Source organism: Harmonia axyridis, chromosome 7 (assembly GCF_914767665.1).
Source record: "Harmonia axyridis chromosome 7, icHarAxyr1.1, whole genome shotgun sequence".
Lineage (NCBI taxonomy): Eukaryota > Metazoa > Arthropoda > Insecta > Coleoptera > Coccinellidae > Harmonia > Harmonia axyridis.
The window spans coordinates 37,031,655-37,055,286 of NC_059507.1; the positions used below are offsets into that span (position 1 = coordinate 37,031,655).

The 23,632-nt window shown below is 30.9% G+C and overlaps 1 protein-coding gene and 3 long non-coding RNA genes across 8 annotated transcripts in view; 1 reads left to right on the plus strand and 3 right to left on the minus strand.

Moving 5' to 3' along the window:
• Positions 1-322: 322 nt before the first annotated feature.
• LOC123683982 lies at positions 323-10,840 on the minus strand. Of its 3 annotated transcripts, none has more exons than XR_006748080.1 (6): positions 10,562-10,840; positions 9,951-10,183; positions 8,920-9,095; positions 4,447-4,655; positions 1,190-2,512; positions 323-662 (listed from the first exon to the last, which is right to left on the minus strand). It is a non-coding gene; the product is annotated as an uncharacterized LOC123683982 (long non-coding RNA). The 3 variants fall into 3 exon arrangements; XR_006748079.1 differs by lacking the exon at positions 1,190-2,512 and adding an exon at positions 5,510-5,796 and having other exon boundaries at positions 10,562-10,814; XR_006748078.1 differs by lacking the exon at positions 1,190-2,512 and having other exon boundaries at positions 10,562-10,798.
• Positions 10,841-13,926: 3,086 nt separating this feature from the next.
• LOC123684109 lies at positions 13,927-14,807 on the plus strand. Its single transcript, XR_006748104.1, has 3 exons — positions 13,927-14,249; positions 14,309-14,480; positions 14,540-14,807. It is a non-coding gene; the product is annotated as an uncharacterized LOC123684109 (long non-coding RNA).
• A 690-nt stretch (positions 14,808-15,497) lies between these two features.
• On the minus strand, positions 15,498-16,105 carry LOC123684110. The gene is made up of 2 exons (XR_006748105.1): positions 15,891-16,105; positions 15,498-15,838 (listed from the first exon to the last, which is right to left on the minus strand). It is a non-coding gene; the product is annotated as an uncharacterized LOC123684110 (long non-coding RNA).
• A 3,441-nt stretch (positions 16,106-19,546) lies between these two features.
• Positions 19,547-23,632, minus strand: part of LOC123684111 — a 55,118-nt gene continuing 51,032 nt past the window's right edge. For all 3 annotated transcript variants that reach the window (XM_045623238.1, XM_045623237.1, XM_045623239.1), the window contains 3 exons: positions 23,133-23,263; positions 21,783-21,922; positions 19,547-20,347 (listed from right to left, as the gene is read on the minus strand). In XM_045623238.1, coding sequence (XP_045479194.1) covers positions 23,256-23,263 — 8 coding nt within the window. In that variant the 3' untranslated portion in view covers positions 19,547-20,347; positions 21,783-21,922; positions 23,133-23,255. The remainder of the gene's footprint in view (positions 20,348-21,782; positions 21,923-23,132; positions 23,264-23,632) is intronic.

Sequence of the window (23,632 nt, forward strand, 5' to 3'; positions counted from 1 at the left end):
AGCAAGAATTTTTTTAAGACATTTGGAAAATGAGTTTTGAATTAAATGATGAATTAGAACTTTTAGTAAACGAAGAATGACTCAAATGGTTGCAAGACTTGAGAAATACTAACAGTGAGAAAATTCCTGTTCCAGAGCCTACTAATTCAACTAATAAAAAATTGCTACACTCTGTTTCTATTTGATAAATTATTTCACCTGTATGAATGTGACCTTTAATTTCTTCGGATTCTTCACAGTAATAGAGGAAAGTGTTGTAATTCACTGTTATAATTAACTGTTGTAATTTTTATAATAGTGTAGGAAAATGAATAATCTTGTAGACAACGTAAATCTTTATTCGTCAGCCATCATACATCGATATCTATCTTAGAACATTCACATGCTCGACTATCATGCTGCTGTACAATGCGCATGCTCATAGAAAGAACGATTACACATCATTTACCTAACTGTATGGTTGGTTGCAAACGTAACTTAATATCTTTCTATAACAGAAAGCTTTCCACAATTTTTCGCAGCCATTTCCATCTCACATTTTGCTATTGTGTCCTTTTCTTTCGAGTCTTTTTCCAACAGTCCAGCCATGTCTTGAGATAAACTGTGAACTTTTTCTTCATTGTGAATTATTCGAAGCTCGACTATTATTTTCACATATTTACCTGAAGACAAAAGTTGAATCAATTATTTGCTATGTACCCTCATATGAATAAATAGTATCTTCAGATATAAGTATAGATAAGTTTCTATATTTCGAATAAATCACACAAATACCCTTAATTTAAATGAATTAGGGTTTTATGTAATATTGACTACCCTCAATGGCCATAGTTTGAGTGTTCTTGCCAAACTTAATCATGACACAAGTCATGAGTGAGATGTCATTTTTTATTTAATCTAGTTTTAAACTATCGACATTTGTATCGATTTATAAGTCCCGAATTCAGGGACTTATAATGAGGGGCTATCTTTGGAGATGATATCCAAATTCAAACAAATATGAATCGATGTAGTTTTAATAACTGTAACGGAAGAAGTATTTACAATATTGAACAATTAATTACTATAACAAAAACTACAAACCTGAATCGATACAAATGTCGATATTTTAAAACTAGATTAAATAAAATATGACATCTCACTCATGACTTGTGTTATGATTAAGTTTGGCAAGAATACTCAAACTTACATTCATTATTTTCCTTGAAAATTAATTCTTACTTGAGATTGACTCAAAATTACCTAAATAAATCATTCTCAAACTTCTATATAAGTAGTGATAAGATTTCAGTGTATTGCATTGCAAGTTTTCTGCCATTTTGAAATTTTGAGAAAAATTAGTAAAATCGGCAAATAGAAACGTTTTTTAGAGATCAAGCTCGGATCTAAAACATAAGTTTCAAGGCCGTATCATGCTGCTAGGAGAGGTGTTGACCTCGAGAAAATGATCGATTTTAGAATGATGGACAAATCGCACAACTGTGAGATCTTTTTGGTAATCTACGCTATCGAATCAATTGATAGAATTCTATTGGATTCCCATATAGGAATTTTTAATTTTTCGTTAAAAAAAATTTTAAGATGTATGGAAAAATCTAGTATAATTTTTCGATATAGAAATTTTCGGAGATCGAGTTCTAATCTAGACCATAGTGAAGTTTCAAGTGCGTAGGCTTATGTCCAGAAGAAGTGGCAGTCTCGAGAAAATTATCAAATTTTTTGTTGAAAATATAAACCTCTCATAGTTTAACAAAATTAGAACTCGAAATATAGGAAAAATTGAATCTCTATAAAAAAATTCAAATCATAATGAGGCTCATAATGAGGTTACAAGTCCATATCTTGCGTCCAGAAGAAAAAAGAAGTAAAAGAAAAAATTTCGGAACCATTCACACCACAAGGTCCGCAACAAAGTTCACCACTTGCTCCATTGCTGTATAATTGCCAAGACATGAATAGTTAGAACAAGGCAGCTTATATATGCTACAAATTTGCTTTCACAAAGTACCACATTCAACAAATGTATGTAGCAATTACAAGAATGTAGCATTGATGAGACGTTAGAGTATGCAACCCAATCTAATAAAATCAAAATTAGTAATATTTCAACACAAGATCTCAAACTATTATATGTACTTGGAAATAACACAATTACACCTACAGAAAGGTGCAATTATCAAGTGTACAAGTGGACATCAAGATGAATTTTAAAACTCACATCAAGCTACAAAAGAAGACAACTATTACCCGAGTGGGTTACTTTAGATCGCTCACATAAAAAGTTATTAATCAGCAGCAAACCAGCAAGCACAATCTACAAAATGATCTGCAGGCCATTATCAGAGTATGGGCAGCATTCCTAAATAACCCTAAAACAACAATCAAGAATTTTGAGATAAGAAAAGAAACTTGTCTAAGAAAAATCACCAAATGGAGACATTCCAACAATCCTTCAAATCAACTCCTATATCAGACTACAGAAGTAGAGCCAATACAGGGAAGACTTCAAAAACTGAAAAAAAAAATGAATCAAAGACCAGAACCACAAAAACCTTATGGTGCAACCGACACCATAGAGACAAAAATGCCAGCACTTCCACTTAATGTCTTTAATTAGTCAAGTTTAGTTAGTTTACAAAATGAAGAATAATTTATTGAGAACATAAGTCACTTTATGCATAGTTAATGAAAAGCAAGATTATAACGTCCGAAGTAAAAATGATATGAGGAAAAACTATGCAAGAACATGTATCGGACATAATTCTCCAATGTTTCGGGCTGTTGATGTTTTCATTTCTGTTCCTGTGGAAATAACATGCAGTGGAAATATTGAAAAAATGTGCCATGACCTCAAGGAGTTTCTTGAACTTAATTAGTTTCTTTATATATGGGGAATTATTGTTTTTTTTTTTACAAGACTGATTTGAATTATATTTAAGAAATATTGTTGTATATGAGAGATATCTCCCCAATTTACCGAGCAAAAGCAGCATTTAACCAAATACCACCAGAAATAAAGTATATAAGAACTAAAAAAAACTTTAATATTAAGCTTAAGTTGTACCTGAAAGATTTATTTTGTTTAGTTTAACTTTGTTGTTGTTTTGAATATTATATAGTATTATTTTTTTGTATATTGTTAAATAGGCCTTGTCACCAGTACTTGTACTGTATTAGAGGTCAAGAATAAAGAAGTTAATAATAATAATAATCATGTACATGTAGGCTCTGATACAAGTTTTTTGCTATTTAAGGGTCAGGAATAAATATATAAAATAACATCATTCATCAAACAGAAATTAGCAAATTAGTATTGTAATATGAAAATGTCCACAACTAGCTGATTGATATTATCAATAAAGTAAGCTTCTGTTTCACTCTCTGAATTAGACAGAGAACAATTGTGAAATGACTAACAAAAAAATATTTGGTTTTCCAAAGTAAGGACTTTTATTATTTTGTATCATGTAGAAGGTTTCATAAGATATACATTGGACTCTATAAAACTAAATTCAACTATATTTCATTCTGTTCTTAAAACAACCTCTTTACAATTCAAGAACAAATTTATGTCTCATCTGAAATCTGTAAAAAATGAAATCTACTACTTGATACAAAATAATACAAGTCTTTACAATGGAAACACCTCGAATAATTAGAAATGATAAGAATGAAAGAAGAAGTTTGTTGAAAAATTTGTTGTGAATGTAATTACCAGATATTACACCCTACTTTAAATTTGGATATAAAATTGTTAATTGTAATGGCTTATTGCTCAAGGAAAATCAAACATGTATTCCTTCCATAATGAGATCAGAGGTTTGGAGTTAACTAGGTACTGATGACTTAGAGTTATAGAGGTAATTTTTGTGTGTTTTCGCTTATAAAAGTAAAAATGGTAAAACATATCCGTAAAATCATTTCCAGTTATGCATGGATATTTTTCAGATGAAACAGGTTTTTCCAAGGGAATTGAAAATAATTCGAGTTATCGAGGATTTCGAGTTAACGATGCCACTGTATGTGTAAACAAATAGTGAATAGAGTTCTTTATTGTAGAATTTTTCCCAAGTATTGAGTTTCCAATAAAAAAGAAATGATACCACCTAGCGACCCAATGGAATATGTCAAGGAATTTTAGATATTCTTCCTCATTACGATAGTAAATTGAAACTTTCAGTTGTTGTTTATAAAATTTATAATGATACCAATGATAAGGTCTAGACAAAAACAAAAACGTTATTATGATGAAAAAAGTTCCTGGTTGAAAGCAATACCTTAAGATAGTCAGGTGAGATTTCAGAAAAAGAGAAGAGATCGTTCATAATTATATAACATTAAAACGAAATATGGTTCACATCTATTAAGAAATCGATAGATTAATCGAAATTCTACCAGACGAGGATGGAAATTCAGACTCATATTGTATAGAGTTTCAATACTCACCAAATGATCAGAAAATGAATATTTGTGGGTATTTATTCAACAGCAGCCTTCTTTTGATCTGATTGCATCCAGACTTATCTTCTGTAGAGTGCAAGACCATTGTATGGTTTTTTTTGTTTTTATAATATCCCATATTAGATTCCTATGACCAATTACTACACCAGATGGTAACATCCAACGAAAATCAGATCCATAAAGTTCATGGTTACCTGAGGAAAAATATATAATTAAAACCAGTTGCGAGTTTGGTTGATGTGAGTAAAAACATGATGGAACATGTCCAGTTAGGTTAAAGTGAATGGTTCTACAACTACAAAAATTTGATCTCAAACTTTTTACAAACTGACAAGGGCCTGTTTATTTTGTGCTGTATGTCATAATGTTGATGGGTATAATTTAAAAATGAATAAGATGTATGTGTAATAACAACTGTCGAAAAATACTTATTAAAAGAAAAATATGCTGACCTTAAATTGTTGAAAAATGTTGTTGCGAAGAGCTGTTATTGCATGAAATTCCAAATATTTCTTGTTATAAAATAGGATGTGATATATGAAGTTTGCTGATAGTAGATTATTATACTGAAAGGGTGGAATTCACTTAGATATTAATGCTGGTTCCGATACAGTGATAAGTTGTCTTAAATATCTGTTAGCAAAATGGGGAATACCTGCGATATTGGTCTCTAATGGAGGTCAATAAATTTTACGAGTATGTTTACGGTAGACTGTTTGTTGTTGAAACAGATCACAGACCATTATTAGTAATTTTCAAAAAACCGCTAGCAGCATATCCAGTTAGGTTACGGAGAATAGTTTCAAACTTGTTTACAAACTGGCAAGGATCTGTGTATATCCAATGATTTATCATGTGCTGTCTGTCATAATGGTATAAGTAAAAATTTGAAAATGAATGAGATGCATGTGTAATTAAAAACAATTGTGAAAATACTAATCAATCAACCAGATATTATTAAACTTAATATGCATAGAAAACCTGGTGTGTCTACTGATACCTGTAAAACTTTCATACAAAGCAGGAGATTTTTCAGATTTATACCTACTTGATTTCGAGGGATCGCTTCTGTTTCAGATGAACAATAACAATATTTTATATTCTATGCTTGTAACAATCTTCTATACTCTGTCATTATATTCCATTCATTTGATTGAAAATTCGATAGAAACTGAAATGTAATTTATTGTGAAAGTTTGTAAAGTCTAGAATCAGTATATCATTTTCAGAAGGCGCCAGGCAGACAGCGGGAATTCGAAAATTTTTGAAGAGCGCCACCTTACAGAACTCTGGCGAAGAAGAACACCAAAGCAACAGGTGGATATCTCAAAAAGTCTGAAACAAAATCGAATCAGTACACACACCAGGGATTCTATGCATCTTAATTAAACCCTATTTTAAATTTGAAATTGATGTTGAGTAATGACTCATTCCTTTTATTTATTTATTTCTGACCCCTGAACAAATATTCCATTGCTTGTATCAAGGCCTAAATTCTTTATGGAAATCAAATAGGCTTTCCTTTCAATATAAGATCAGAAGTAATTCAAAAAATTTATTATGGTCATTTTGGAATCATAAAGTGCAAAAATAGAGCAAGACAAAATTTTTTAGGACTAATATGTGTGAAGAAATAGCGAATAGACTACTTTCTTGTGTAAGATTTGTCTCAATTATAGTTTCCATTAAAAAAAAAAGAACTAATATTGTATGAAATTACAAATATTTCTTGGAATGAGATAGGATGTGATCATTTGTATTTAGGATCCATATACAGGGTGAGTCTTTGACTTGTACATATATTTCAACCGAAGATTCCTGAGGTCAAAAGAAACACTTTTTTCCTTTATAGTTTTTTCCGATTCGGCCCGGTTACAAAGATACAGGCTGTTGAAAATCGATAAAAAAATGTGATTTTCAGCTATATCTCTTAAATGGTTCTATTGAAGGAAATGATTTTTGAAATATAGCTATTCCTCGATGTGATACATCTTCTCCGAACACAAGATTCCCTACACATCTTTCAGTTTCTTCATTATGAACATTACATCACATAAAAATACCAGAAATTCGAAGAACCCAACTCTTAAAAGTAATTTGAACGTTCATTGAACAATATTTGGCTAATTTGGAAAATAAAAGTATTCTTCATATTTTCTCCTACAAAGCGCCGTTTTCGAGTAAGTTGATCTTAAAAAAAAAAAATTATCTGTGAAATTCGAAAAATTGGGTACTTTGGCTAAATGCAACTCTGTTCTGTTGTGGAAAAAAAACCACAGAAATGAATATTTACTATGATGTCATGTCTCAGATTTTAGAATTGAAGTACTAGCCAACTTGGTTTGAAAATGAAGTTATTTGAATAAGCTCACCTCAACTCTTCTATTTGATTACAAATTACTGAGCTTTGACACAGCTCTTATAATAAATAGATACTTCATTAAAATCAACATCCTATTTTGAAAAGTCCAGATTTCCCATAAAGCCCATGTTTAAAAAAGTTTTCACAAAATACTCCCATTATAATGACAACAGTCAATAACCCACTAAAGACTGCTGCTATCGAACAATACTGTATTCTTCGAGGGTCATTCAAACCCACATCGAAACATACCACTAAGTACATACTAGACAAATTTTCATGTGATTGAGAATAAATACTTTTATTCTTTTGCTATTCCATAAATTCATCCTAGAGCATATGATTGACATACTTCCAAGAGTGCCATAATTGTTTTAATATGAAAACAAATAGGTGAGTTGAAAGAAACAGGATATTCAACTGTGGATATTTATATTGAATACTTCTCATTTATTTTCAATGGCAAAATCAAGAAGAATCAAGTAGTAGAGTTGACTATAATGTAGGTACATATTATAGAACAAATTTGATTACAAGTGGAGTCTAACATTTTCCATTGATTACAGAGCCATAAAACTTCATTTCCATATTTTCACACTGATGGCTCCAAAAATATTGAAGCAGATCATTATTTTTATTTTTATGAGATAGTTGGAACAAATCAAATGCTTCATTTCATAAAGGAATTACTTTCTATCAGAATGCACACTTATTTATTTTGTATCCACACAATTATTTTGGAAATTGTTTTTAAATTTCTTGAAAATATGTATGGAACTTCAATATTCTGTTGGGTTTCTTCAAATCTTCGATGATTTTCATTTTATGCAAATATCATAAGACAATAACAGTGTAAACTGTAAATGAATATTTTAGATTTTAGGTTAGAAGTTAGAACATAGATTATTCGAACTGCTGTGTTTAAATTTGCAACACTCGAAATTTGAGGTTCAAACTTAAAACCACAGACTACTAGTCTGTGTTAGAACTGTCACAGATGAATATTATTTATTTGAGAATGTAAGGTTAAATTGCAATTCTTCTACGATATTGAAATAAACAACGATATATTATAAATGCGATATAATAAATGAATGGATATGAATTATGAATATCAAAGCTAAGCTAATATGGGTTGTAGTGAGCTCAATTCGTTATGATTATCGCAAATGAAATAGAAAATCAAGAGAAAAATATTTAATCTTTATCGTCAGTGAAATTGGAATAACTCATTTATTGTATTATAAATACTACTTTCTCAACAAATGGAATGTTAAAAGTGAGTTTATGATGGTTTTTCCAATTTAGTAGCTTATTTCCAAGTTTCAAATTGTATATCTTATAATTGCGAAAACTTCGGTGTTCCGGTTACCAGGGGTGAATTAGCTCATTATGAAAATTTAAAGTGGCCATATCTTTTTAACAGGGCCGAATCGGAAAGAATGGTAAATGAAAAAAGTGTTTCTTTTGACCTCAAGAATCTTCGGTTAAAATATATGTACAAGTCAAAGACTCACCCTGTATATGTAGTTTATAATACTGAGTGATTATATATGAGTGAGTGGAATTAATTTGCTTAGATGTTGATGCACATTTGATACAGAGATAGGTTGTCTTAAAGATCTGTTGCGAGATGGTGAATACCTGAGATATTGGCCTCTGATGGAGATGGAGAATTATTACTTAATAATGATGAAAAGAGAATTGAATTAGTTTTACTGATGGATACAAATACATAGTTAGAAAATGGTTTTTACCAACCCAGTTGATGGAATCAGAGATTATTATGATAGACAACTAAAACCATTAGTAGTTGAATCTAAAAATTATAATACACAAATGAAAAGGTCTAGACAAAAACGTTATTATGATGAAAAAGTCACTTGTTGAAAACAGTACCTTCAGAAAGTCAAGTACGATTTCTGGAAAAATTTTAAGATCTTAATTCAGAGATCAAAAGATCATGTAAAATTATAACGAAAGATGGTTCAACTCAATCAATTAAGATATCATTGTTTCATAGAAATTCTACCAGATGAGAATGGAAATTCAGACATATGTAACACTAACATTGAATAAAGAGTTTTAGTACTCACCACATGGGTGTAAAATAAATAATTGTTGGTATTTAACAGCTACCTCCTCAGGTTCGACCAGACTTATTCTCTGTATATTGCAAGACCTATCTAGGTATTTTTTGTAATATCCCATCACATTCCTTCATCCAATTATAACACCCGATAATAACATCCATCGAAGTATGTTCAGTTACCTAAGGAAAAATATATAATTAAATTCTACTCAAATTATACAAGAATAGATAGAGCCTTTTCATGCTTATTTTCAGATAATGCAACTACATCTTATGAAAATTATGAGGAAAGTAGATCAATTTGAACAGAATATCGACTTAAATCATAATTCACTGGATATCTCCTTGAGTTTAAATAAATACGTAGGGTTAAGAACGAATGGTAAATTTGGTCGTAGTTTCCGAAAGGCTAACAGCCATAACGATCCAGATTCAATAATAACGAATAAATATCTGGAGACCCCAGAAATGTAAAGAGGTATATGAGTGATATTATTTACAATGATGGCATGAGCATTCGATTATTGATAAACTCAGAAACCACAATCAAGACTAGTCCGACATTAGAAAATGGACGCCATTATCACAGACTAACAGTAATCTGTGCGTGTGCCATTATGTTATGTCACATGATATGAATTCCCCAATAAAATTGTTTCAAGACAGGGTTGTCTTGTTGCTTTATTGAAAACGCCCTAGATTAATAAATAACTGCTTATAATAATCATAATTGAATGGTCCTATCCAACTTTCGAGTTGATTTTATTTCCAATAGAGTTAATGAAATCAAAATCAAATCAGAAGTTGGAAAGGATCTTATAATTATTGTCCGTATTGTATTGTGAATTATTACAACCTATTACGCAGCACTTACTACGCGAATTTCATGCAAAAAATTGTACGTCAAATTTATAAAACAGTATTTACAATATTTAAAATGAATTCTGAAAATACACCATTCACTGCATGAAATTCGCGAACTAAATACTGTGTATAACAAAACAGAATACTCTATCAAATTTCTTTCGTACATACCTTTCATAATATCGTTTCTGATGGTCAACAATAGACTTTTCCACCATTTGCTCTCCATTTTCATATTTAAAACAAGTATATACAAAACCATGGTAGATAACTAGTCACGCCGACGCCATTGTTATGTCAATGTCACATGATATGAATTCCCCCAATGAAATCGTTCCAAGACATAGTGACCACATGACATTGTAGCTTTGTTGAAAATCCCCTAGATGTTACCAAATATTCCCCTAAAACCGACATTTCTCTTAAACATGTTTTTATTAGAAACACGCTAATAAAAATTGTAATTAAATTCAACTCTTGAGTTGATTTTGATTTCAATACAGTTATTGAAAACAAAATCAACTCAGAAGTTGAAAAGGATCATATAATTATTGTCTCTATTGTAATATGAATTGTTGCAACTCAATACTCAGCATATAATTCGCGAATTTCGTACAGTATCTAAATCGTATGTCAATATTGTAAATCAGTATTCACAATATTGTAAATGAATTATAAAAGTACGGACGTACCATTTACAACATGAAATTCGCGAACTAAATGCTGTGTAGTTCATTTCATATTATAATACAGAATATCCTATAAAATTTTTATGTACATACCTTCAGTATCGTTTCCACTGGTCATCATAGACAAATAATCCTTTCTCTATGCTGGTCATCAATAGTATTTTCCGCTATTTGCTTTCTATTTTTATATGAAAACAAAACCACACAACACAAAATAGAAAATAGACCTAATATGCTATGATGGAAATAGTCACGCCGACGCCATTTTTGTATCTATGTCTTCTTGTCAGTTGTCATATCCCAATATCCCCCAATGAAATCGTTCTTTTTAATGAGACAGTGTTGCTTATAGTCTAAGATCCCGATAGAGAACGACCTTCACCGAGATGCTTATTTGATAAAACGTATTTTATATTCAATTTAACATGTCAATAAATATATCACATATGGGTTGCCTAACGAATTTTGGGCCAGAGTAGGTTTAATAAATAATTTAAAAAAATTTGTTTTAAAACATTTCACCGGTTTGATTAGATAAATTCAAATTCCAATCGAAAGTATCAAGTATGTGCAAACGTTAGGTTGCCTATTTTTTCCGGTCACAACTCTCGGGTAGCCAGGTATAAACAGGTAAATCTATACTAGCATTTCGCAACGGTCTGATTATTGAATCAAAATCAATAAAATTAAAGATTATTTTATTATGAACACGGTGGTATCGGGTTGCCTGCGAAAAATCAGTCCCGAATCCCGGTTGTCGAATTTTAAAAAGTTAAATATTGCTGGGAGTGAATGTATGGGACTGAGAGGTCCCAATCAACCATCTCATGCGATAGAAGAGGACACAGCATAGCAGCTGTTTGAAGTCCGTCCAGTGAAAGAAAGAGAGTGCGCATGCTATTTGTTCTTGGAAATGAAAAGGATAGCGATAGACTCGTATATGCGTGCATCATTTTGGAGTAGATAATTATCAAAATAGATTAATAGTTATTTAATTCTTTTTCTAATCAATAAATTATTTATGTGTGTATATTTTTTATGTGACACTAAATGAAAAGGATAGGGATAGACTCGTGTATGCGTGCATCATTTTGGAGTAGATAATTATTAAAATAGAGGAATAGTTATTTAATTTTTTTTAATCAATTAATTTTTTATGTGACACTAAATTATATATACATCTTTACTAAAAAAGAAGGTAATAGTCATACATATACATATAATACTAATCTTGCAAATTTTATCTTTATTATTAGACGACAAAATAAAAAACAACAATTAAAAAAATACTTCTGTTTACTATAAAAAATTATAAATACAAAATTTTTTTTAAATTATTGAGGTTCCGAGTCATCGGACATATAACTATGATCTCCGACTTCTGAATCTTCTTCGTCATCATCACTCTCCGTTTCAGTTCTTCTATGTCTTCTATCTCTATCCTTAAAGGTGTATGATCCCCAATGAATCCTACTAACCGCAGTTATCAGGCTGAAGTTTCACGCTTATTGGATCCGTTGCATTAAGCCACATGGAATTTACAAAAATAGTTCGTGAAATTTTCTGAATTAATGATATCCAGCATGGTGGTATGGAGTTGGAGTCGAAGCATTTTATTTTTTTTAAGAAGTGCTCGCTGTCTTCTTTAGCAGAGTAATTTTTCATAAAAATGCGATATCTCGCATCATTCACACTGGTGCAGCTCCTGATACCATACATACTAGCCGTAAATTCTTTGAACGGTCTTCATTTTTTCATCAATGAAAATATCAGCAGCATCTGTTAATGATGCAAAAACTGTTTGATATTTTTCATTTTTCGAAAATAGCTGAAAAGGTTTTACTTTTCCTTTATTATGAAATGCTGCCGTGTAATCGCAACCTGTAAATATCATCAATAGCATGCGCATTACTTTCTTTCACTGGACGGACTTCAAACAGCTGCTATGCTGTGTCCTCTTCTATCGCATGAGATGATTGATTGGGACCTTTCAGTCGCACACATTCACTCGCAGCAATATTTGACTTTTTAAAATTCGACAATTAATTATTTATTGAACCTACTCTGGACTAAAATTTGTTAGGCAACCCATATGTGATATATTTATTGACATGTTAAATTAAATATAAAATACGTTTTATCAAATAAGCATCTCGGTCAACGTCGTTTTATATCGGGATCCTATACTTTTAATTGAATATTCACATTTAATTTCATAAGTTTATACAAAAATAAATATATGGTAAAAAAAATCGCCTAAGCTGTAACTAGCTTTTAAGTTACCTTGATGCTACCATATATTTCACTTAAATCGACATTTCTCAAAAACATGTATTTTTTATTAGAAACATGATAATGATAATTATTATTATACACGGACTACAATCAGGGGGTCCACTTTAAAATTTCCAAAACTTCAAGGCAAGATCCCACGTGTGATTTTCAACAAAAAATATCATATAACACATGGTCGAAATATTGAAGGTAATTCTTCAATTCAACATTTTATGTTTTTACGAAATATCTCAAATTAAAAAAAAATCAATCACACTCCAGTTATCCTTGTAGCCTCATCAAATTTGATTACATATCTCAAAAGAGAATAGAATTGGCTATAACCATAGACTTATTATCCTGATACGTCTATGATAAATACCGATAAATCCATAGAATTAATAAAACCATGGAAGGAGTCTAGAGAGAGACTTACGGTAACGCAGGATAAGCTAAAACCACAGATTACTAGTTAGTCTGTGCTAAAACGGACCAAATATTTGGACCCGATCGATGATTCGGGTTTCTTCGTGAATCGGCTGTGTCGTAAATCCTCGAGTTCCCGAGGATCTGCAACTAAAATCATTACTTGACACTTGTCAACTGTCATGAATAGACACAGTGACAATACATTTGCCTCTATTTGGGTATATTCGAATTTTTCAAGTGAAAAAGTGTTGAAGAGCAATTTTATTGCTTAATTCATACAAATATATTGGTTAATGAGGAAGAACAAATTTTACCCAAATTCCTAAATTATCTGAAAAAGTGAGCAGAATTTGGCAGATTGTTTCTAACGAAACTAATCATGGATATTTTTAAGTCATCACTTTCAAAACCAACAGAGAATAATGATGTGGCCTATTGTTAAAGAATATGAGCAGGTATTCACACAAATATGGCGATAGAGAGCTTGAATAAATATCCGAAATCTAATAAAATAGAAGGAAAAGAAAATAAGGTATTATACATAATTCTATTCTTGCAATTATCAATTTACGAGTATTCATTGTTTTAGAGTTGACAAGCTATCAGATTTGTTGGAAAAAATAGTTGATTAAAAGATGTGGATGAAAATTATGAGAAATGAAAGACCTAACTCCAACAACTATCAACAAAAAATTTCTGTAGAATCTCATAAAAAAGCAGAAACAATGAAAGACTTAATAATAGAGGAGGTCTGTATATGATGATAAATATTATAATACACAATTTATATCATCATGTGATCCAGATTGTGGTTTAGGATATTGTAGTCATTATTAAATATGTTTGCACAAATATAAATGTGAGTGTTCCACTAATAGCATCAAAGTTATATTGTGCAAGCATTTGCATGCTGTTACTATGTTCGGACAAAGAATAAATTCTGTTTAAGATGACGACAACAATTTAGAAATTAATGAGCCATCAACAAGTTAACTATAATGAAGATGTGGGACATTTTATAGATGAAACCATTTCTAGTTCACAAAATTTCACATCTATAAGCAATGACACAGAAAATGTAAGTTAAAGCAAGCTCAATTCAAGTTTTTGTATAATTCATTATTTCAACTGTTTTAGGATTTGGTGCAATGTGTAAAACAATTGAAGACTCTCAATGCAGAAGGAAAGAGGAGATTATTTGCAACTATCAATGGAAAATTTTCCAAACATAGGGTCAATGCCAAGAAGAACTAACATCTAAGAAGTGAAAATTGAGAAGCAAATCTATTTTCCAAGAAAAAAATGAATAGTATGCATCTTCTATGAAAATGACTTTTCTCTAAATTCATATTCTTTTTTCATTTTTAGCAGAGACTACCAGAACTTCATAGCAAATAATTTAGAACATTGAAATGAGATTGACAAAAAAATCGAGGTAATAAATTCTAACTGAACCAGCACATATAAGAGACGTACAATGTTCAAATGTGGATAGAAGAACCAGTCAATATCAAAATAAAATATGACATACATCCTTTACATGAATCAATGAAATCAATTATAATTAATATAATATAATTATATATAATTTTGAACAACTGTAAATTTTCTTACAATAAACTACTTCCTGTATTGATTATACGATTTCATTTCCCATAACTCAATGAAAGTGTATTCTCAACTGTATTGAACAGCCAAATACTCTATGCTGTAAAGAATTTGATACAGATTTTATTATATTTCCATTATATGCATTATATCCTAATCTGAAAATAAAATTACCCCATTAGCATTTTTAGTAATGGAGCGTCTGCCCAGTAATATCGTTAAATTATTCAGTATATTATTATAGAGTGCAAGAAAACCTAAAAATTAACAATTTGGATTTCTTATTAAAAAAAAAGAAATATTTAATTCATATTTATTATGATACAAGTGACAAAATTGGTCCTCCAATTTTTTTATCAATCATTTACTTATTATTGTCCGAGTGTTTACTTAACCATAATCACTGAATGATATTACCCTTCTGTATTGAAACCCCAAGAGAAATCTTTTTTGAGATTCATGAGTGGTTTCTGAATGATCTATATATAATAGTATAAGGGATGCTACAATCTGAAATAATCTTTTTCTTGCCCTGATCCTTCACATAACACATTGATTTAAAGTTTGAAATTATTATCAAGGTGAAATGTGAAACTAATCTTGATATGAAACAAGCTAGTAGTACATACTTTTGAAAATCCATTTCTAGATATTTTAATGTAATTTCTTAAAGTTCAATTCATTATTACAAACAATAAATTTCTCAATTCACATAAAATAATTATAAGAAGCTTTAATTTGAATACTTATTCATAGTAACAAAAGGGCACTTTCAATTCAATCTCATCATACAAACTTCTCTTTCATATTATCAAATCACATTAATTGATCAACCTACAAATAAATATAATAATAATAAACAACTTCTATCATATTCGCATCAATGGTCACTTTAGTTCTATGTTGTGTAGCCTTTAGAAAAGTTTCCTTGGAAATTTTTGCAGTCTTTCCCTTATTGACACTAGTTCAGTTCTGTATAGTGTGTTTATATTCAAAAATTGGTCTGCAGAAGATTTTGTATATTTTTGTAGCTGTTGACATAATAATACCAAATTTCATCTACAAAGAAAGCTCAATTAAAGACGAATTTTGGAAAATTCTACATATATACTGTTTCATTCCACTCCGCAATTAAAATGGGAAACAACAGAAAATGTAAATTTTGTTGTTGTTTGGAACAAAATAACATCAACGTCAAAATCGTATTTGAAGGGAATTCTCGGCATTCTCGCGCATGACAGTTACTTTTCATTTAGGATCTTTGGGAGTACCCGTAACTCATGAGCTTCGGGTCCAAATATTTGGTCCGTTTTAGCTTATCCTCGGTAACGCACAGATAACAGAGTAGAACGGTAACGTGAATGAGATGGACAATAATCAGCTGTAAAGGGGCAAAACATTGCCTGGAGTGGCTAAATATCACTGCTGATGAACATATTTTGTTCCGTAAGAAGTGTTTAAGTTGAATTAATTATCGTTCCTTGCAACAATTTAAGATTAGTAGGATCATATTTTTTATTTTTCATCATGGTTAAATTCTGTTCTGTTTATAATTGTACGGAAAGGTTCAAGAAAGGTAGTGGAATATCTTTTTTCTCGTAAGTACTTTCGCAGAAATAATACGTAAATATATTATGCAGTACTTACATACCTAATTCTACAGATTTCCCAGTGATTCAAAATTGAGATCTCAGTGGTCGTTAGCTATGAAAAAAAAAATTTCCAGCCATCAAAATTCACTTCGTTATGCAGTAAACATTTTATTGACAGTGATATTGTGCATGATTTTGGATAGATAAAACTCAGAGAAGGTTCCATTCTCTCAATATATTAATTTTCCAGAACATTTGAAAAAGAAGACTTCCTTACCTAGATCTCATAGAAAAAGATCTATGAAGACTATCGAAGATCAAAATGAACCTAGTGATAATAAAAGGCTCTATCTTGAAAGTGTATTTTACTAGCACCAAATTTTTGGGTATGACTCTTGATTGCTGTCTGAGCTGCAATTGCCATGTTGAGAGGACTATTGAGAAATTGAATAGGGTAAGCTACTGCATAGGTACGTATTCTGAGGAGATATGTACATGAAACAACGATTAAAATGGTATACCATGTTGACTTCGAATCAGTCTTCCGCTATGGGATACTTTTTTATGGAAATAGCAGAGACAATGAACAAATCTTTGTCGTGCAAAAACGGGTCATTAAAATCATGGCAGGAATAGGATACAGAGAGTCATGCAGAGGGTATTTTAGAAGAGCAAAAATCCTGACCCTGAGTGGAGTGTACATCCAGGAATGCTTGATGTTCTATAAGAATAGGGAACTTTTTACGGAGTATGAATCACCTAACAATGACGAAAAAGACTGCCCTGTATAGCTGTTTAAAGTTGTTCAACAGATTGCCAGATAAAATAAAATAGCTGGTCCTATTAATAGGTTTAAAAATTAGTTCAATGGATAAATCGGTGTGTTCGGCAACACTGGTTCAGCAGAAAAATCATAGAATATTGACAATTGTTCCACAACTGTTGTGTCTGCTGAACGCGCCCAATGGCTTCCTCCTGCGCTGGGAGATATGCGCGAATTCCCGATTGGAACAAAATTTCAGTTCATTTTATCGAGAGCATTTTTTGTTTGTGAAAAATTGAAATATAATACTTGAAAATTTAGTAGAGCGAGGATTTCGTAAAATATATTTATAGAGATATACAGGGTCATTCGGTTTTCGGTTGTATCAAATTGAAGCATCGAGAGAAGTGTATATTTGATATTATCGAAAATAAATTTTAGTTAATTTATCATTTATCGGATATACAGGGTGTACGTACGATGGTACAATTTTACACCTTTTTGGTTAATTTTCTCAGTAAAATATTGCAGAAGAACGATTTTAACGTTTACATTGAAAACATAAACATTTTAAAGGTGGGCTCTATGACAAATATTTTTATTGGAAATTTTGTATTATGTATTAGCTAAAAACCTTGGTGCCAGTTTCATAGTCTGAAATAATGTTTTGAAAACAAATTTATATTTTTTCCTTGATGAATTTTACTTTCGGGTTTATACAATAAGTATATTCGCACATATAAATTCAGAACAGGGATTCTGCCAATGAGTTTCACATAATTAATTTAATTTGCACACTTCCACTGGTGAAGCAGAAAACACTATATGTTTTAACTATGTTGACAACATTTCCCTCTAGTTATCCGGGACAAACAATGTTTGCACAGACTATAGATCTATCTTACTTCAAGTATAATAATGTTAAGAGTTATTCAAAATTCATCGTAACTAATAAAATACTATTCTGAAAACTTCACCAAACAATAAAATGAAAGGGGGGCTTATGATGAAGAACTTAAAATCAAACTCATGTTGTCAATTGTTTATCAATTTGAGTCAGATAAATATTAGGGGTAGGAAAACTAAGAATATATATAATAAAGACTTTATTTGAAATAATTTATAAACAACTATTGTCCATATAATAAATTGGCCAAGTCCATTCGTGATCGTACATTTCTATCTGATACTTCATCATTATTCGTATTAGCATAATTAATTTCACAATTAGGATCTTCATTCATTTGAGCGGGAATTCAAAAGTATATTAGAATTTTCGTAGATATCTTAAGATGAGGAGAGTGGCTTTGGAAGTCATTTTTTCAGTATTTTTAAATTTCATGTACCAATGGTTAGTATATTTATTATAGTGACACTAGAAATAAGGACGTATCTCATACCTACAAATTGTTTATTTTTTTCCTCTAAAATACTTTTCAATAAATCAATGACACTATTATTATTAACATTTGGCTTGCAACTAATATTTGATGAATTCTTTTCAAGTAATTCCATTCTTATAATAATTCCATATTATAAATACCAATTCCTCATAAAAGCTTTTCAACAAAGAAGCAGAACCGATTTAGAAATATTGTCATGAAGAAAGTACTGAAAATTAACATGTTATTACGTACAATTAAGGCTTTAGGGTCGGTGTCATATAATAATACCTGAAGTAGAACTGAATATCGTAGGTAATTTTTTTTAATTTGGTTAACCTTGGCTGATACCTACCAAAAAAAGTTCCGAGATAGGTTTAGATACGTCGAAGGAATGAGGACAGAAAACAAAAAAAATCAGTTAAATTGAAAATCTTTTCCTTTTTTAGAGGTCAGTTATAAATATTGACTTAGCCAAATAACTTAGTTGTTTTTGTCACTCATGTTTACTCCTAGTTTTCTTACTAAAATTTAAGAGAAGGGTCTTGAGTGGAGGTATTTTAACTTGTTAGAGAATTTTTGAGAAAAAACAATTAAAGAAAAACATATGAGAAGAGAGAATATATTCTTCGTTTATACATATACCTTAAAAATATATCAATAGAAATCTCGTTTTATCACACAAATATATCGATATAATCAATAGAAATCTTGTTTTTTGAATTAATACTGTTGTTTCGACAATTAAACAAGCTGCATTGATTCACCATCTTGAATAAATCAATAAGTAATTGAAATCTTGGAAATTCAAAATTAACAAACGAATGTTTACTTGGTAACATAACAAGGTAAAATGAGTGAATAACTTGACACTAAGGTTAGGTTCACGTGCAAATCGACGATTTCTATGATATGGTTCAATTTCTCTAAGCTGCGCTAGAAGGAATGCGCGTGTCCGACAAATGGAAAATCCTCCAAGTGTTACTACTGTATAGTTCCTATACTGTGTTCGAATTTATAGCAGATCAACTACTGAAAAATGATGCTTTATTTGTCTGACAGGATATATTACATACAATCACAATGACAATCACTATAATCTATGTCATATCCTTGTACAGAGTGAAATATACAACAACAGGTTTGAGTCGGTTGAAGTCAGATGCCCGAAAATTCAAACCGTTTATTGGTAACAGAGTTAGTGAAATTTCTGCTTTCTGCTATCTCAATATTCTTCTTTGTTGTTTTAGGGTTATTCAGGAATATGGTACTGTATGTCTATACTCTGATAATAGCCTACAGATCATTTTGAAGGTTGTGCTTGATGTTTTGCTGCAGATTCCTAAGTTTTTATATGTGAGTATTCTAAAGTAATCTGCTTGAGTTATAGCTGTCATCTTTTGTGTTTTGATGAGAGCCTCAAAAACTCAGCTTACTGTCCAGTTGTATACCCAAGTACTTGCACATTCGTAGGTGTAATTGTGTTATTTCCAAGTACAATATTTTTGGAGTTAGACTTGATCTTGTAAAATATTATACATTTTGATTTTTTTGGATTGTGTTGCGTTCTCCAGCGTCTCATCCATGCTACAGTGACATCTGATAGTTCTTTTAATTGCTGCATACATTTGTTGAATGTGGTACCCATGTGTAATCAAAGTTGTATAATCCGCAGTCCTCTAGTATATGAGCTTGCTGTTTGATATGATGCTCTGTTTCTTTGTTGTAATGTGTCATGGCAATTATACAGCAATGAAGAGAGGGGTGAACCTTTAGCAGACCTTGTGGGGGTGTGAAATATCATTTTTCACTAGGACCTGGAGAATTCTCCCTGAAATAAATTAAGAAATTATTTTCGAGGTACATTGGGCAATATAGATAAATGGTCTAAATAAAAGAACGTTATGACAGACACTATTAAAAGATTTCCGTAGGAATAGGGCTGATGACTTTTTTCTTATTGCATTCTTTGGGTGATATTATTAATTGTGAGTGGTGGAATTTTTGCTTTCAAATCCAAACTGGCATGATGGAATAGACTTTCAAATTTCAATTACTTGAAAATTAGCAGTCCGATTTTGTTTAAATTTCGTGGATTTGTTCACTTCATACAAATCCTTTGAAAAGTTTAATATAATTTGAATACTGATAGGGTAGTACTCAGATTATTGAGTTTTTTCCTTTAGATTCCGAAATCTATATTTTTCACAAGTTTTAGAGGAATGTTGATATTGCCATAAAAAATTCATAATTCAATGTCATGAAATCAATTTTTTCTTTAAATCGCACCCTTTTTCAAAAGAGTAGCAAACGAAAGAATTCATTTTTTATGTGACTTTTTTGAGTACGGTCCTGTTTTTATTTCTTTCACGATAATATTTTATGTTATCAGCTGAGATTTTGAATTTTGAATCTTTGCGTTCAACTTATTCTTCATTCTCCTCAGCAGCAACGGGGTGTTGTTACACACTGCTTAAAATATTGATTAGAAGTATGCATGATAAAATTGTGTATTCTTTTGTATAGTATATCCAAAGTCACTTGGAGGAAGCCATAATATTTCAATTATACAAGGGTTGTCCCAATTTTCAGAAATTCCTTTGGAATTTATGAATAAGTGAAATAAGTGAAGTAGTACTCTCTTTCCAGTACAAAAGGAAATTGTAGAGGTCTGAAATAATTTTAGGGAGAAAGATCATCACCACAAACCCTAATATACAAATTTTTAGCAAGAAATTGATATTAGTTTACCATAAACGTCTAGTAGACCATCGCGGTGAATCACCCTGTATATCATTATCATTCAGCAATCTGCTCCCACTGCGGAACATGAACTTTGCCTCAAAATAACAAAGAAATAAAATTCAATTCGGAAAAGTAGCTACTTATTTGACGTAGAAAATTGGATGTCATTCAAGGATCTCAAGGTCATGCACCTATTCTACCCTAGTTTGTCTTATCTACAGACAGAATTAATCTCAAACATTGTTTAGATTACCATCCGTGATGCAATCCATATTCTGTAATATACAAAACTTGTACGTCGTTTACAACGCAGATTCGCTGTCATGAATTTTCCAGTACCCGAAGCGCTTCTACTTGAGATGCATTATGATTAAACGGCTCACAGTAAGGCTGCCGAAATTTACACATAAAACACTTATAATTTCAATAGGTTTATAATTGGGAACAAAGAGATTTGCCTTATTCCATGATTGAAAAAAGATTTACGTTATAGTTAGAACTTCATTGTTCTGAGTACTCACCGAAGTGTTTATTCCTTAAAGTGAATGAGCCCTTCGTCATTATAAACTTCCATTCATTGCGATTCAGTCGTTTCCTCGAACTTCATTGTCTTGTATTTTCATCATTACTGTTAACAATTGACCGATGAGACATAATAAATCTATAAGAGAGAACATATTCAATATAATCAACACGATTTGATAAACTAAATCATAATATCAAATTGACTTATGTATAAAATGTGCCTTAAAAATAACTATATGGAGAAAAATTGATTGATTCAAGTGAAACCCGTATTTTAGCAAGTCAGTTTCATAGACCGAATTATTAATTAATTAATTATTATTAATTAAATGAATTATAATTCAGTGTACCAAGATTAGTCAATTTAGTAGTCATTTAGTAGGCGGGGTTTCGGAATTTCTTTAATTCATGATCAAGAGCGTAGAAAACCGTAACTGTAGTTGAATTGTTGTGCTATACCATCGAATGTCACAATCTCAGAATATAGATAGAAGGAACAGAAAGTAAACATTTGTGGTCGATCCCGAATACAAGTGAGATGGAAGTTTAATGTCACCAATCACGATCGAGCTAGCCGATTGTGTGTGCGAGTCATAGACGTGGAGAATCCTGATTTGATTGTTGAATGCTTCATCAGGAATTCTTTTTTCAGAAGTTCACAATAGCAAAATCATTAAACTGAGAATATAATTGACCTTGAAAAACGAAAGAATTTTTATGAATAAATCACATCGTTAATTATTTTTGACCTTGAATTGATCATTTCGGAATTAATCAAATTATGTTACGCTACTGCTGTAGTGTCTCGTCAGACAAGGAATGACGAATGTTGGCATCAAAACAAATGCATCAAAGTATAGACTATTAGGGGATAGCGATCGCGGTTATTTGTCTAATTCTGAAAATTACAGATCTGTGGAGATGAATGGTGTAATTTAACCTAAACCAACATGGACAGAGTCGTTTAATAAGAAAATAATGTAATGATAGTAATATCGAGTTGTCGGTCGGCACTTTTAGATTCTGAATGCACCTGGATAAGTTCGGTAAATAGAGGGCGTGGTCGATTCTATGATTCGAAAAAGATACCAAATTGACTCTGACTAGATATACAGTTGGACATAATCGTATTTCTAGTAGGCGAAATTAATTTCGTAAATCAAATAAATTCTCCAAATATTGTTAATTTGACAATTCTGGGTAATTTCCATGAGAAAAAAATTGATACAAAATCATTTGCCTTTTCCCATTATGGAAATTATGTACGTTATAGTTAAAATTGGGAAGAAGTTGTTTTCTTTGAATGAGCTTACTATCTATAAAAATTTATTCTTCTGGATACTCACCGATGGGTTTATTCCTCAATGAGAAAAAGCTTTTCCTCATTAATAAACTTCGATTCATTCTCTTTCTTGAACTTGTTTAGTTTTTATTTTCATCGTCACTGTTAGCAATTGACTGATGAGACATCATAAATCTATAACAGAGAACAAATTGAGTATTATCAATAATATTCAATAAAATAAATGAATATCAACGTAACTTGAATAAAAAACACTGAAGATAACTATCTTGAGAAAAATTGATTAATTCAAACGATTATTAATAATTTAGTTCATCAACAATCATCGATTGATAATCAAAATTACAACTTTAGATAAAAATGTTTTTAGCTTTATGTAAAATTAATAGTTGATGGCATCCTAATAACCAGCAAATATTCGACAACAATATCGTATTAACAAAATGGGGAAAACACTGAAAAGAAATTTTTGAGCTCTCATTTATTCATGCGCCAATTGCATCCTTCTAGACCACACAACTGAATATGTGGCCCGAAGGGTGC